We start from the raw sequence: 14,497 nt of genomic DNA on the forward strand, positions 1-14,497 counted from the left end.
AATGTACAACCACAAACCACATCAACATCAAAAGTGAGTCCCACACTGACAGCTCTCGTGACTGGAGGCCACCAGCAGCATCAGCACTAGCAACGCTAAACTGTATAAAGTCAATTCTACAATGAACAATAAAAACAAGTGAAATACATAAGGACCAAAATGTCTACCACTAAAATAATAATGAAATAAACAGCAGCTAGTGTTCAGCCTGGAAACAAACAGAAACAAACTGCTACAAGTTTGCTGTGAGGTCACATAATTTGCAATGCTAAATTAATACACTGCAGCAGTTACCATCTCTTCTCTACCTACAATAAAGGTTATGGCAGACCCTTTATATCTATCATAAACAAAAATACAACACCTCAGGGTGTTTGCACTTCGGCAGTACCCAAACAATAAAACGGTAAAATACAAATAAAACATAGTTAATAATAAAACCACAGGTTGAGCTGACCAGAATCAAGCACAGAAAACGCTCTCAGCTACATGGAGAGAAAACACAAAGAACTGCAGCCTCCATACCAGGTGGCCTGCCTACTTTTTTAGCTCTACCCCCTCACCTGATTGAAAATTTGCCTGTGCATGGTTCCTGCTTCAATTTCAACCCAGAAGGTCCAGGAAATGAAGAACAAGAGGAAGTTAACTCTGAATCAAATGTTGAGGATTTCCTTTTGTTTTTTCTTCCTCTGAAGAAACATGAAGATTAAGCAAATTAAACCCAGTCTGAGGCGTTTTTACACACAAGAAATCAGTACCGTCATAGTTTTATCCTTCATATTTACTGTTACAGCTGTGTTTAGACCAAACCCCAGCCTTAAAGTTCCTAAACTTTCATGACGTACTGCACTCATGAACTTTTGGTTCCCCTGGTTAGGTTAGGTTGTCGAGTTCCTCCAAAGTTTCTTGGTCCTCTGCAGCCCTTTAGTTGGAAACTACTGGTTTATTCTGTAAAATGTGACAAAACAGTGACACACAGTTTCTTAGAACCCAAACAGATGTGTTCAGATTGCTTTTTTGTGTCAAGAACAGTCCAAAGGAAAAAAAAAAAATACGGTAAAAAAGAAGAAATTAGGTCATAAATTAAATTTTCATGTTGAAGAAGCTGAAGGCAAAAAATGCTTCAGATGAATTTTCATTTAATTGACAAATTATCTCAGCGTGCTGAATGAAATGGCATTTTATCCTGGAGGTCAGGATGTCTTTTGACCAGCAAATCAGCAAATTGTTTCTTACCCCTAGGTATCCTCTTACACCTGTTGATGCTATTTTAGAACTACACTGAAAAGTCAAGAGGCATTGAGCTCGACTAGTAGCGCACAAATTTGCATTTCTTTATGCCATGAATTCACTGAGTCACTCCACTACTGTGTTCAGTGGGAAGCATCAGTACATTCCAGTTTCAGTTGTGTTTTATAATAATTGATGTAGTGAGTATTTACATCAACCCCCCAGAGGACAGTAGGAGATGCTTGTGGTGATGCAGAGATCACCGTAGAATTAGACCATATATATACAGTATACATATAATACTGTATATGTCTGAAGCTGGCAGATATGCTGAAAAACAATTGGTTTTTATTTGATTTCATGTAGAGAAGAGCACTGTGTTGTCTCCACACTGATAGCAGCAGCACCCTGTTATGTGTTGTTGTACTATTAATAACTGCTTTGCTTTTTTTTGCTGCTGGGAGAGTGAAAATGAGAAGCAGCCAACTTTAGATCTTCTCTGTTTGAACAGCGCTCTGCTCGCACCCCTGCAGGTCAGCTGATGGGCATGAATGAGATCACAGAGAAGCTCACTCTGGACGCCAAGTGTCGGAACGAACACGCCATCGTCCAGAGAGTGACCACCGCCGCCAACCTCAGCAGAGTCCCCTGTGGGTCGGACAAGGAGTGCAGGTAAGAGAATTTAACATTCCCAACGACGTCTCCTGCGTCCAAGCTGCTCTTTAGTCTGAGTCATGCTCTGCAAAAAATTTGCTGTCTGACAGAAAGGACGCAGGATCTTGCAGGGACAAGATGTGTCATCTCCTCAGTTTTCAGCAACTTTGCCAAGAACAGCAGATTTGGAGCGTCAGTTCATACAAATTACTCTAATTATTATAAATCTACTTATAGTGTTGAAGGTTAAAATAATTAAGGTCAACGCTAGTTTTTAGACACTTTTGTTTTACGCTGTACAAATACCACAAGAACTGAGAGAGGATATGTAGTGATCTTTTTTTTTGTACTTTGGTGAACCAGCCCGTTAGTGCTGAAATCTCAGTGGTACAATCACTTGTAATTGTGTGAGAAGATTAATGTCAGTCATTGAGCGTCCCTTTGTGTCTGAGTGAAGTCTGCAGCAATGCACAGATGGGTGGTACGTGTCAAACTAACAGCCACATTAATGCACCAATCCAAAGTTTCCCAGCAGAACATTATGGTGTAACAAGATGATCAATGTTGTTTGGAGCTGATTATTGTAATTTTATCATGTGACAAATAGACAAGTTAATATTTTACATGTCCAAAATGAAGATTAATGGATTAATTATCATGACTTGTCATTTTGTCTGTAGTGGATGATGCATTATTCGATCCACAGGGTCGAATTTTGTGAAGCTCAACATGTGGTGCAGCAGTTTATAGAAGTTTTGATCTTTTGTTGAATTCATTTTAAACACAACAACACTGTACAAATACCATTTAGTTCCTCTATTTTATTCAATACTGGTGGTTTTTGAATTGGAGCTGTGGCCAGCTCCAATATGTATTCGGGATAACCAATAACTGGCAGTATTATCAATCAACAATCGATAAATCAACAAAACAACTGAGTACAGTGAACTTTTATCCATGTGCTGATAGAACTATTTTTTTTACCACAGTCATATGACATTTTCTTCAAGACTATTTGCATTACCCATTTGTTTAAGCTAATATAGGTCATCTTCAACTTGAAAGCTGTGGTTGAAGGCCATTAACTACCACAGATGTGTCTGTCATGGTGCCCGTTGGGAGCTAAACCCCCACAATGCTCTCTGCTTGCCAACATGAAACTGCCAGTAATCTGTCTGACTACCTCCTGGCATCACTACAGCATTAAACAGTAAGAGGCTCCACCTGGTGGAACAACCAGGTACTACAGCTAATCGACAGTTAATTTCCTGACATGCGCATCCTTCATCTTCTTCCCTATTAGTCAATATATTTTTAATAAATAATAATAATAATCATATTATTGATGCAGATTAATCGATTAACAGCTAATCATTGACATCCCTCATATGTATAGTTTCAAAACCAAGACTTGCCATAGTGACACACCGCAGTGTTGACTTGAGTCACAGTAGACATTAAGGACTTGGAGTGGACTTCACAGAAAAGAAAAAAAACACACACTTGGACTTACTTGTCAATTGCTAAACAGGGACTTCGTCCCATATCTTTTGATCACAGCATCACACGGTGATGTAGCTCTTAGTTCAAAGCCAATCTTCCTAAAACCTCCATTAGTTCCTGTCCTTACATAGACTGAGATCCTTGTGGTGTTTAAATGTTTATATAGCTGTTAAGTGCTTATTAAGTTTGAGTCAAAGTCCTGCTGATTGACTTGTGTATCCCTCCTTTATTCTGTGGCTTCATCTTTACTTCCGATCTTTGCTGCTTTGACCTCAGTCCTCCTGTTCCTCCTCCTGATCATCCTGTCCACAGGTTCGCCGGCAGGACGGTGACCAGCAGCAGCTTGGTGCTGGTCACCGTGGCGACCAAAGAGGAGGGAGCCGCCCAGCTGACGGTCAACTGTGAGAAAATGGTGATCGGCACCATGCTGGTGAAGGACATCCTGCTGGCTCTAACGCAGTGATGTGAGCCTTGAACTGCGCCCCCTCACTCCAGCCACCTCTCACATGTCGTCAAGACTCGTCAGTGTAGCGTTTCCTGCGTTCTCCTGCAAGCCGTGTCTGTGAGGAAGTTTCCAGAATGTTTTTTTTTTGTTGTTGTTGTTTTGTTAAAGAGCCCTAAACTTTTAGAAACGACTCCTAGAAACACCGAATGCCACAGCTGTTCCTGACGACAATCAGATACGACTGAAGATTTTTGCATCACTATTCAAAAATGATTTTCACTTTTACCTTTGTTGAAGAGCTGATTGGATTTATTGGATTCAGACTTTCAGAGGAAGATTTTAAATAAATTAGAGATGTGCGCAACCTTCAAGTGTTTAAGTAAAATAACCATTCAAATAGATCGGAGAGTGAAATAATCACAATAATAATGTCAAAATTTGCTCCCTGGATAAACCTTACAGAAGCTAAAAGATCCACTTTGGCCTTGAGAACAGCAGTTTGACAAAAAAAAAAAAAAAAGATTTTATGAAGCTTTCAACTATGGATTGTGATTTTCATAAGTGGATGCAGTTGCTCAGTTGTGATGGATTGAGGTTGAATGAACACCTTCTGTGAAAATAAGACCAAAATCAGACACAGCATCAATTGAAAGAAGGACAGTCATTATTGACGTCCACATCTGTGGCGTCAGATTTTTCTTACTTATTTATAGAAAATTGCCGAACAACCAAATAAATATGGACACCTCTCACCAACCAAATACTGTCATTCAGTGCAGTTAAAACCGAAGTTACTGGCTGTAATCATAATGACAAATTTACCAACTACACTGTGTCTATGACAAATGAGCAACTTCATCTGCGGAAGAAAAACAAAGAGTTTCAGAACACAAAAAACATTTTAGTGAAGGAGGCCTTTTTGTGGTGTTCACATGAGGATACAAAGACAAAGCAATAAACTGCTGCTGAAACATTGCAGCAATGTCCAATTCTGAGAAAGTACATTTAAAAAAAAAATAAACAAAAAAGGATCAAAGTTGAATTCATATTTTCTTAATTAATGTTGTTTGGGGGGAATATTTAGAAATAAGATGCCCAAAAATCTGTCACACCAGTTTTAAGTTGTAGCTTGTTAGTGATCTGCTTCAGACTATTTTAAGATGTAGATACTATAGGTAATATAAAATAGGTAAGAGATTATATAACCCCTCCCAAAAAAAACAAAAAAAACAACAAGTCACAACAAGAAACCGAGACTGTAAGATCAGCTTAAACACCTCTCATCCAGTTATTTGAAGACATTACTTATATACAGCATGACGGCTCGACTGAGATGACGACTACCTATAACGGAATCATTCCATTTTGGCACAATAAATGTTGTTAACCAGTAACTCACCAGTCCAGGGAACAAAGAAGGATTCTCATCTCAGATTCTGTGACTGTAGCATTTGCCTAGCTGTCAAACTGCACACGTTCATCACAATAAGTGGGGCATTTATAAAAACTGAAGATGTATAAATGTTGTATTGCAACATGTAATGCAGTACTGCTATAAGGTCGGTGGGTGTGTGTGTGTGTGTGTGTGTGTGTGTGTGCGTGCGTGTGTGTGTGTGTGGATGTGATAACACTGAATACTGACCTGACAAACATGAAGTTGCTGTTTTCAGTGTGACTTTTGTAACACTTGACTTGAAACCATCATTAAGCACATTATAATCATCAACCCAATGACATCAGTGCTTCACAAAACATCCAAAATCTTTATTATTTTTGGTTTTGTCTGAAAAGAATGACAAAAGTCACCAAACTCTGGTGTCACCTAAAGATCACTGAATTCATGATTAATCTACCAGTTATTTTCTTAAGCGTTTTATCATTTTGATTCCTACAAACCTTTTTTCTAGGCATTTTAAGGAGCCAGAAAACCAGCTTAAAAGTAAACATAGCTGCTGATTAATTTTCTGCTGATTGACAGCTGTCGCCTCCACTAAATTCACAATCCATGCTTGATGTTGAAACTTTATAGACATTTCGAGAAAGACATTAGAAGACGTACCACTCTAATGACTATTTTGGGCCTGTCACGATGTCAGATCAAGCAAATTTGAAAATTCATCTTTAACTTTTTCTGCAAATTAATTACACTCAAAATGCAAGTGCATGAAGGTGGAGACGGTCTGGAAACATAACTGTACTGTGTGTTGTTACTGTATAACAATAACATAGTAGCAATATTTTATTGTTTAATATATTTAGCTTACAGATACAAGACAGGTGTCAATCTTCTCATGTGACTTCTGGCAAAAAAAAAGCAAAAAATATTTATCAAAAAATAACCAAATTACTTATCAAGGATTGTAATGTAGCCTTCCCTTCTGAAAAACAGCTTGTTGTTACTGCTAAATAGTATAATTCAGTGTTTCATTCCCATTCATAAATTCCTAAAACGCTTTTACTACAACTTAATCGCCTTATCTTTACGTAAAGTTAATTTGAAAACCTGTATATTGATGTCAAACACTTTCAAGTCAAGTGTTACTTTGATGTCTCTTTTTTCACAACTTTCATTACATCTTGATTTCAGGTCAAAGGTCATGTGGCTTGTTTTTTGTTCTGATCTCTCACGTGTTCAGCTGCTGCACGTTTCTTAAATTTTATCTGTGTATTTATTTTCACTGTTTAAAATGTAACAGTCAGCTACCAAAGAAGTATGTTACAGTCAAACTTCAGCAGTAACAGACTGACTTCCTTTTGGCCTTTTTCTTTTTTTTTACCTGTTGCTTTTTCTGTCACCTAATCACTCAAACCAGAAACTTTCGTCACTGCAGCACAGTCATGAAGAGGAATGTAGAGAGTGAGAAATTCTACTTTTGATGTAAAAACCCCATTGGAAAAATCTGCTTTCACAGAAAACTGCTGGGTAAAACTATTCTCCAAATATCTGGCCATTTGTTCCATCTGCATCTGCTTTCAAATATCCAGAGTACGGTTTATCGTACCTTGTGTGTGGTTGTGAAATGTGGTCCTGAGGTATTACAAGTTTATTTATTATACAAATAAAAATACAGATACAGTTTTGTGTGTGTTCTTGTCCTGTGGTCAGCTGAAATGTGTAAAACCAACCGCTGCAGTGTTGGCAGTGGAGTCGACTGGCAGTTTGACTAAAGATGGAGAAAAGGGCAATTTACAAACAGCTGCTGTATTTTCAGAAGTCGAACTTATTCATCTGTGTTCTCTTTGAAATGCATTGTTCTAAAATTGGGAAGAAACTTCTGATTTCCCTAAATTGAGTACTCAAGCGCCTTTTTGTTGTAACATTACCAAGTATTATAATTTTATGCAACTTTATACTGAACATGTATTTGCCAGATGTAGTTACAAGTTATTTATGCAAAAGAGTAAGATAATACATAGAGAACATCTTGATTTTTTCAAGTGTGATTTCCTCAAACTTGTCAGATGGTTTGATTTAAACAATAGTTTGAGGCCCAAATATGTCAAATGCTTAAAAACAAAATCAAAGATAATTGCAAAGTAAAAAATGAATAAATAGTACAAAGGTATGTAGCAGTGACTGTGTGGAAAGGTTCAACCCTGGTTTAACTACCAAACTAGATGTAAAGCAGCTTACAATAGCTCCACCAGTAAAATCCTTTCACCTTTATATCCAAATAGTGCCATGTATATTATACCAGTCAAAGAAGATACAACAGAGTGAGTATTTTTACTTTTGAAGTACATTTTGTTGCTAATGTGATTGAACTTTTGAATTCAGGACTTTCAGGCATCTTTATTTGCTGTTCTTTTGGTACTTCTACTTCAGTACAGAAACTGACCACCACACAGGTGATCTGACAAAAAACAAACAAAAAAAAAAACACATACAGGTGAGATTAACAAAAGCAGTGTTTATTTAAAATAAAAAATCAACTTCAGTAGTTACAAAGCTATTTGAAATGTGTCTGAAAACAAACACCTTTCAAAAAATCCCTGATGGGAATATGAGCCCATGAGCACTGTGGCCTCTCCAGCTGATACAAAGGGTTTAATTCATTGGTGCCCTTTTCTTAAGATTGATCTGACATGAGCGATCTTTGGTTTTCAAACTGGAATGAACTGAAGTAGCAACATCTAGTTTGTGCAAGAAAATGACAGATTGGGCACCATGAAATCTACTGTGTGCACAGGTCTGTATATGATTTTTAGAAAGAGCGTTTTTCTCTTTTCTTTTAAATGCCATGTTGCAAACTTAAAGCTACACATGTTTGGTAATTACCATGGCTGTGCAGGTAAGTGAGACTGAAAAACAACTGTGAAAGGCCTTTACACTGTAAAACAGATACTGCAGGAATGAAGTGGAATGTTCATGATTTTTATATCTTTTATCGTTCATCCAAATCTCTTGAGTAATCAGACATGGCGTGTAAACATCTAAAACCTCCTTTGAGATACTTTTCTGTATCCTGGAAACCAGGATAGTCTGACAGCTCATGTTTCATCTGCTCTGATCTGCCCTACTTCTTGTTAAAACAGAATCCTACCTGGCGTTGCCCGCCGGTCCAATCACAGCTGTTTGTCTAATAAGGGGCAGGTTGGACACAATGAGTGTATGGAGGAGCGCGGCACTAACGCCCCTTCATGCATTCGTCTGATGATGCCAAGCTTTTGTGTTCATGCTGACAAAAACAAACAAAAAACTGATTAGACTCCAGCTATTTTACACAATCATGTTCAGCTCTAGTTTTCTGACGTAGAAGGGATGATTTTTGGACAAACTTTCTAAAGGTGTCCTTGACAGTAAGGATCTGAATCCTCACAAACTCACGATGTATAACGCACCTACATTTCTTTCTGTGCTTTCCTGAATAATAATTCTTGGTAAGCAGAGAGAGACGACTGTCCTTTGACAATTTTTTCTTATAGTTGGCATTTTAAATGAGGCACCATAAAAGGCACAGACAGATGAAAGAAGGCACAGGATTCAAACCTCAACGGGAGCAGAAACAGGAGATACGAGATCAGAGGGCTTTAAAGGCAGCGATCCGTCACTCTACTTCCACGACGACGTGAAGGGAATGTTTGCAGATAATGTGTGCGTCTAAAACAATGTGAGCGATCAGGTGAGCTCGGTCTGTTTGGTTTGTGGAAGCAGAAGAGCCACCAGTCCTCCGGTCAGCAGCAGCGCCGACACCAGCAGGATCGGGACGGCACAGTTGGTGTCCACCAGCTTTCCAAAGACTACGTTACCCATGATCGCTGCCACTCGGCCCACTCCTGTGAAGAAACCGAGAGCAGAGGACCTGAAAGATGGAGAGAAACATCAGGTGAGAACATGTGAGCAGCCGCATTTATTGTCAAGATGTCTTCTGTAATTCAATGTGTATATTAACACAGTCTCCTTAAACTGTGAGCAACCCTAAACTTGTGCTTATTCTACATCAATACACTAATATACAGTAAATATATGATTAGCAGAAAGTTTCTCCTTCTTTTTCAAGAAAATGGTCTCACCATGTAACCCCTCTGATTTACCACGGGTTCCCTTGGTTGGGAGGTGTGAGTTTATTAAAAATCCAAATTGACTATGAAACCTAAATCCCTTTGTTCTTTACCGTAGCTGCGTCGGGAAGAGCTCAGTTCCCACCACATCCAGAGCGTTCCAGGCGATCACTGACACTCCGCTGAAGATGCAGGACAGAACCAGGCTGTGAGTTTTGGTCTTAACCACATAGATGAAGAAGACACTCACACTGGACACCAACAGGCTGCCGGCTGGAGAAAAAAACACAAAGATTCTTTAGTCAGGTGTCGTGTTAAAGGATTTAACAGACCTCTGCTGCATTTCACCTATTCTCTTTGCTCATGGAGTGACACTTGCTACAGTGTAGTTCTTAAGCGTGGCATTGAAGCATTGATTCACTGAGCAGAGAGTGTTCACTCAGCTGCAACATGTTTGAATGAAAAGGCAGTAAAACTGTGACATCCTGTTACTGAGCTGTACAGAACAGAGGCAGTGAAGGACGGCAACAAAAAGACCAATGATCTCTTCTAAATCTAACACTAGAGAGGATTTACAGACAAATTTTGGAGAACAAACGTTGTTTGCGTGTATAAAATCTATGATTTTATGAAGAACAGACTCACAAAGCAGCGCCTTCCCTCCAGTGCTGTCCATCATTAGAATAGTGAAGATGTTTCCTGGGAGGTTCGAGGCAGCGATGACGAAGCCTTCCATGTATACTGTCAGGTAGGAGCAGATACATACATGTGAGTGAGGACAGAAAGAAGATGGGTACTGACCACCGGCTCTGGGTCACAGAGGCCTGGACTCAATCCCAGCATGCAGTGGGGTAGAAGATGATTTCTATTACAAGTCTAATTCTTCTGGAAGGTGCTACTGTATGTAATTTGGTACTTATTGTTAGACAATTAAGGGGAAAAAAATCGATTTAAACTCAAACACATAAAGCCATGTAAAGAGGAAGTAGAAGTGAATGACTTTTTAAAATTAATTTGAACAAGTTAGTGCTGCAGATTTAAAACCATTCCCATTTTATTCAGGACTGGCTACCCCAAGTCTCCAAGAACCCAAAATGTTATCACAGGACCTTCATGTAACTCTTAGAGCTGCTGATGTCAAAGCGCTGCATCTATCAGAAAGAGATTTCAGAAATTTGACCTGCATTGGAGGTGTGCCAGGAAAAAAAACAAACTTTTCCTGTCCGAAAAGAACATAAGAGCAAAACTACAGTTTGGCAGGAACAATACAGGAAAAGACGAGGTCCTTTGGAATAATGTGCTCTGGACAGAAGAGTTACAGACAGTAACAGTAGACGTGTTTGCTGCACAATGACAGCTGTTTTTGTTTTGCTTGTTTTTTGTTTTTTCCAGTGAGGAGTTGCAAAACTGGTCCTCTAACCGTTCACTCATCAAATGCCTCCTTGTCAGGCTCCAGATTTCCTTTCCTGGACCAGTTCTAAATGTGTGATTCATGTCCAGCTCTGTGTTTGCTAACTGGGAGAAAAGAAGCGATAAAACGTGCATTAATCTTTGGCGACCTCAGAAACACACCTGCTGTCTTGACAGGGTAGCAGCTCTGGTTGCTGTTAGGAGAAGGGTGGGACACGTTGGCACAGGGAGAGCCGCCGTCCTCGACTCTGTCAAACAGCTCAGGGAACCACATCCACAGCCCGTAGTAACTACACAAAAACAGATTTTTTGGACTTGGAATATAAAGTACAGCACTTTTCAATGGAATTAAAAAAGCCTAGCCTATCACACCTTTGTGACAAAAACATCTACACAAGACAAAATGTCTTCTAAGGAGCAGTGAGTCAGCGCTCTGTTCATACAGTGGAACTGGAGTCACTAACTGCTGCTGTTAGATTACATGATTTCTGGTTGCTGAAGATAAATTATTTCCAACTGTTATCTGTCATTTAAAGCTGCAGAGCGGCTGGATGTAGATTTATCACACTGGGAGTCCTAAAACACAACAGCATTTTCTTTATGTTTGGCACAGTCTCAGCTTGCGGCACAATGAAAACACAGAGGAGAATTTTAGTTTCAGGATAAATGGATCTACTAAGTCTGCAAGTCCTGCAGATGTACAGATGGGATTTCTCACCCAAAGGAGATGCAGTAGAAAATGATGAGCAGAACGATGCTCCTGGCTTTAAGCGAGCCGCGGAACATCTGTTTAATGGGCACCAAGCCCTGCAAATTAAGCAAGAAGAATTATTTAGATTCACACTGGCATACAAAAAGGACATTATTAATTACAAACAGTGAAGGGAATATTGTTGTTACAAAAAGGAATAAATAATGATTTCTACCTCACAAAGCTGGTGGAAGTCCAGTCTTTGTGTGTGTCAGGTGGTTTGGGACTAGTTTGAGACAACTAAAGCACAATGACTGACTTGAGATGACTGGCGTCACAAAAGATAGATTTCAAACCCAAACTACAAACTACGAGTTTTCCCCTTCAGATGATCAACCAGCACGTCTACAAAGAGATCCTGTGGCGTTTGCTTCATTCAGTGCGCAAGAAGAGGTGAGAGTTGTTGCAGGAAAAGTCGTGGCTGCTTCACCATGACAACGTGCCTGCTCACAATGCCCTGAGCATCCAACAGTTCCTGGCTGAGAAGAACATCGCCGTGCTAAGTAACCTCCCTACTCACGCCACCTGGCTCCGTGGGTTTGCTTCCTCTTCTTCAAGCTCAAGGGGGTCATCAAGGGGACCCGTTTTAAAGACATGGACGACATCAAGATGACTGTGATGATGGAGCTGTGGAGGATCCTGGAAGAATCCTTCCAGGAGTGCATGGTGGCGTGGCAGAGAAGGCTGAGACAGTATGTTAGACTCCAGGGAGATTACTTTGAAGGGGAAAACTTGTTTGGATTTGAAATATATCTTTTGTGACACCAGTCCTAAACTTTTCTGACACACCTCGTAGTTACTTATNGGTTTGGGACTAGTTTGAGACAACTAAAGCACAATGACTGACTTGAGATGACTGGCGTCACAAAAGATAGATTTCAAACCCAAACTACAAACTACCAGTTCTCCCCTTCAGATGATCAACCAGCACGTCTACAAAGAGATCCTGCGGCGTTTGCTTTGTTTAGTGCGCAAGAAGAGGTGAGAGTTGTGGCAGAACAAGTCGTGGCTGCTTCACCATGACAACGCGCCTGCTCACAATGCCCTGAGCATCCAACAGTTCCTGGCTGAGAAGAACATCGCTGGGCTGGAGCAACCTCCCTACTCACCCCACCTGGCTCCGTGGGTTTGCTTCCTCTTCTTCAACCTCAAGGGGGTCATCAAGGGGACCCGTTTTAAAGACGTGGACGACATCAAGATGGCTGTGACGACAGAGCTGTGGAGGATCCTGGAAGAATCCTTCCAGAAGTGCATGGTGGCGTGGCAGAGAAGGCTGAGACAGTGTGTTAGACTCCAGGGAGATTACTTTGAAGGGGAAACCTTGTTTGGATTTGAAATACATCTTTTGTGACACCAGTCCTGAAACTTTTCTGACATACCTCATAGTTACTTAATCCACAGAAAATAAATAACAATCATTTCTGGTCATTTTTCAAGCAAAAATGCCACAATGCATATGCTGGTTCCATACTGTCATATATCAGGATTTGCTGCTTTTCTCTTTTTTATATGAAAAGGAAAGTGAGTAATCTTTGTTATTTTGGAGTGTTGTTGCAACAAAACAAGATTATTTGTTAATGTGAAACTACAAATGTCATTATAATTTGACTGTTTTCAGAGATTTCACAGAAAAGAACAACAGAGTCAGAATATTAAATCCAGAGTCAAGATGTGTCAGAGCACCAAGAAGCTGCATACAGCAGAATTAAAAAAAAAAAAAAAAAAAAAAATTACCTTTTCTAAAAAACTTGCAAGACGTTGTCGACGTGAACCACAAATTCTGTTCTCCTCCAGTTGCCCTCTTTGCTTAGATCTTGTATGCAGACCAAATTTCTTTAAAAGAGTTCAAGATGACAGTCATTTATAGTACATTATTAGACAGCAGAATCAGGAAAGTAAATGTTCATAGGAGTTGGAGAAAACCACATACAATTTACACCCAGATCTCTCTACATTTTAATCTTTGTCTGTTGGTTGTGTCTTTGGCTGCTTTGTGTTTCTTGGTTTCTATTACATTAAACGATTTGTAACTTGCATCTTTGTTGTTGTGTCTTTTTATCATTTTCACCATTAATTACATTTGTGCATCAAACAATGCTAAAAAATCTTACATATATGTGTATTGAAAAAGCATTTTTTTCGTACCGCGAAACACTTTCTTGTTCCCCTCATGTTCAGCTTAAACATCACTCTGAAGACACGGATGGCATCTTTCTCCCGGCCAGCCTGGCAAAGACAAGGAACAACAAAAATCTCAAAGATGGTTGAGACAGAAAAGCATCCTGATGAAACAAGCTACTATTCTGAGCTTTTAGTACCTCCATGAGGAACTTAGGGCTTTCAGGCATGAGCAGCTTGAAGAGGATGGCCGAGGTGATGCTGGGAACTGAGCAAAGCACCACAAATAGCCTCCAGCTCTGGAAGTCCAGCCCGCTCAGAGAAAAATGTGCCCACGTTCTAGGAATCACCAGCCAGGCCAGACCTGCAGACAGAAACACACACAGACAGTCACCACTTACAGGGAACTCTGTTCCTGTTTCCAAATTCCAGACTTTTTACTTTCTTAGTCTATGTTTTGATGTTAAGTCTAAATCTTTGTATTTGTATTTGTGATGTTTCAAAATGATGAAGGGGGACAAGCTATGATCAATAACAGCTGGTGGTCATTTAAGCTCTGGGAATTCTGCTACAAGATATTTGTTTGATTCTTAACCATCAAATAAAAGCAAAATGCTTAATAAATCAATCAATAAAATTAACTGGAAAACTCCACTTTGCTTGTCAGACATGCAATCCTGAATGTTTAGGCTTCATCAGATAAATGGGATGTTTTGCTAAATGTTAACAAAATGATGGGGTTATAATAACTAGGGGATGAAATTGTGACGATTCTGTTTAGTCGTAGAATACTAACTGACTAGCATGTTTAATCTTTATATAGAAAGATCAATGAAACTACACCCTTAGTGTCAAAATACATTGTTTAGCTGAGGCTGGGGCTG

The 14,497-nt window shown here is 39.6% G+C and overlaps 2 protein-coding genes across 2 annotated transcripts in view; one reads left to right on the forward strand and one right to left on the reverse strand.

Moving 5' to 3' along the window:
- The window catches only part of ap3b2 (adaptor related protein complex 3 subunit beta 2), a 56,093-nt gene extending 50,984 nt beyond the window's left edge, over positions 1-5,109 (forward strand). The window contains exons 26-27 of the mRNA XM_008294527.1: positions 1,764-1,902; positions 3,700-5,109. Of these exons, the coding sequence (XP_008292749.1) occupies positions 1,764-1,902; positions 3,700-3,850 (290 nt within the window). The 3' untranslated portion in view covers positions 3,851-5,109. The remainder of the gene's footprint in view (positions 1-1,763; positions 1,903-3,699) is intronic.
- Positions 5,110-7,723: 2,614 nt separating this feature from the next.
- The window catches only part of sv2 (synaptic vesicle glycoprotein 2), an 11,106-nt gene continuing 4,332 nt past the window's right edge, over positions 7,724-14,497 (reverse strand). The window contains exons 6-13 of the mRNA XM_008294553.1: positions 13,814-13,977; positions 13,641-13,721; positions 13,230-13,328; positions 11,463-11,551; positions 10,907-11,034; positions 9,980-10,075; positions 9,448-9,607; positions 7,724-9,135 (exon numbers count right to left, since the gene is read on the reverse strand). Coding sequence (XP_008292775.1) covers positions 8,952-9,135; positions 9,448-9,607; positions 9,980-10,075; positions 10,907-11,034; positions 11,463-11,551; positions 13,230-13,328; positions 13,641-13,721; positions 13,814-13,977 — 1,001 coding nt within the window. The 3' untranslated portion in view covers positions 7,724-8,951. The remainder of the gene's footprint in view (positions 9,136-9,447; positions 9,608-9,979; positions 10,076-10,906; positions 11,035-11,462; positions 11,552-13,229; positions 13,329-13,640; positions 13,722-13,813; positions 13,978-14,497) is intronic.

Source organism: Stegastes partitus, unplaced genomic scaffold (assembly GCF_000690725.1).
Source record: "Stegastes partitus isolate 25-593 unplaced genomic scaffold, Stegastes_partitus-1.0.2 Scaffold21, whole genome shotgun sequence".
NCBI lineage: Eukaryota > Metazoa > Chordata > Actinopteri > Pomacentridae > Stegastes > Stegastes partitus.